At 40.9% G+C, this 1,197-nt stretch overlaps 1 protein-coding gene across 2 annotated transcripts in view; it reads left to right on the top strand.

The window, feature by feature from the left end:
* The window catches only part of NUCKS1 (nuclear casein kinase and cyclin dependent kinase substrate 1), a 12,301-nt gene extending 11,104 nt beyond the window's left edge, over positions 1 to 1,197 (top strand). The window contains exons 7-8 of one of the 2 annotated variants that reach the window (XM_057388458.1): positions 175 to 324; positions 949 to 1,197. In XM_057388458.1, coding sequence (XP_057244441.1) covers positions 175 to 324; positions 949 to 1,148 — 350 coding nt within the window. In that variant the 3' untranslated portion in view covers positions 1,149 to 1,197. The remainder of the gene's footprint in view (positions 1 to 174; positions 325 to 948) is intronic. The other variant, XM_057388459.1, reaches the window with a different exon arrangement.

Raw genomic sequence — 1,197 nt, 5'->3', positions numbered from 1 at the left:
TCTTGCTGTCCCTCTGGTTCTGATGATGTAAAAATCCAGTGAAATTTTGTGCCAGAGCATCCCACAACTCTCAGAATCCGTGCCCAGTTTAACTGGCAGATCTCAGCTGTCTCCTCTCCTCCCTTTCCTATTTTTTTTCTTCCCAAAAAAACTGAAATTTCCTTATGCTTCCAGCAGATTCAGGAAGCGATGAAGATTTCCTCATGGAAGATGATGATGACAGTGACTATGGCAGTTCAAAAAAGAAAAACAAGAAGGTCTCCAAGAAATCTAAGCCAGAGAGGAAAGAAAAGAAAATGCCCAAGCCCAGGCTAAAGGCTACAGGTGAGTCTGTGCTAAAAAAAGTTACTCAGTTGAAAATTCAGGTTTGTTTTTGTGGTACAGAAATCTTGGGGTCACAGAAATCCCCATAAATGTTGAAGGGCTGAAATTCCATGATTTTAAGCAGCAGAATGGAATAATAATCTGGTTTGAATTCTGACTTTAGGGGTTGCATTGGTATCTGTGTGTTGATGGTAAAAATGAAATAATATTCAAGCCCTTCCCTGCTGAGGTGCTGCACATTCTGACTTTTTGTGTCTTGTGGCCAAATAAGAACAATTTGTGGCTTTGTTGGGACTCTGGGATGTTTTCAGGGTGGGGAAATGAGAACCAAAGGCAAATTGGATGTGTTTCTGCAGGAAATTCTAAGTGATAACAGCAAAGTCTGTTCAGCTTTGACAAGAGCTGTGTGCATTTATGTCACATCCAGCAATTAGTCAGGACTCGGAATTAAATGCTTTAAACCTCATTAGATTTTTCTTCATTTCAACTTGGTTAATTTTGAGTGCAAAAACCACCATGGGTACGGTCAGGACCAAATAAAACTTTTGCTGGATAAACTTTTGAAATCTCATTTTTCTGCTTTTGCTGCTGCTAAGTTTGATGAGTTTTTTTTCTTTTTTGCAGTGACCCCCAGCCCAGTGAAAGGCAAAGGGAAGGCAGGACGCCCCACAGCTTCCAAGGCAACAAAAGAAAAAACCCCATCCCCAAAAGAAGAGGATGAAGAACCCGAAAGCCCCCCAGAAAAGAAAAAATCAGCCAGCCCTCCACCAGAGAAGTCAGGGGATGAGGGATCCGAAGATGAAGCACCCTCTGGTGAAGATTAAAAATGGCAGTTGAGGAAAACCTTTGTTTAAAAAAAAAAAAGAGAAAAAA

This window comes from Malurus melanocephalus, unplaced genomic scaffold (genome assembly GCF_030028575.1).
Source record: "Malurus melanocephalus ecotype Western Australia unplaced genomic scaffold, MMel_1.1 scaffold_1954, whole genome shotgun sequence".
Classification (NCBI taxonomy): Eukaryota; Metazoa; Chordata; class Aves; order Passeriformes; family Maluridae; genus Malurus; species Malurus melanocephalus.
The sequence above is the reverse complement of the archived record's forward strand: the minus strand, read 5'-3'. Positions and strand labels throughout refer to the sequence as shown.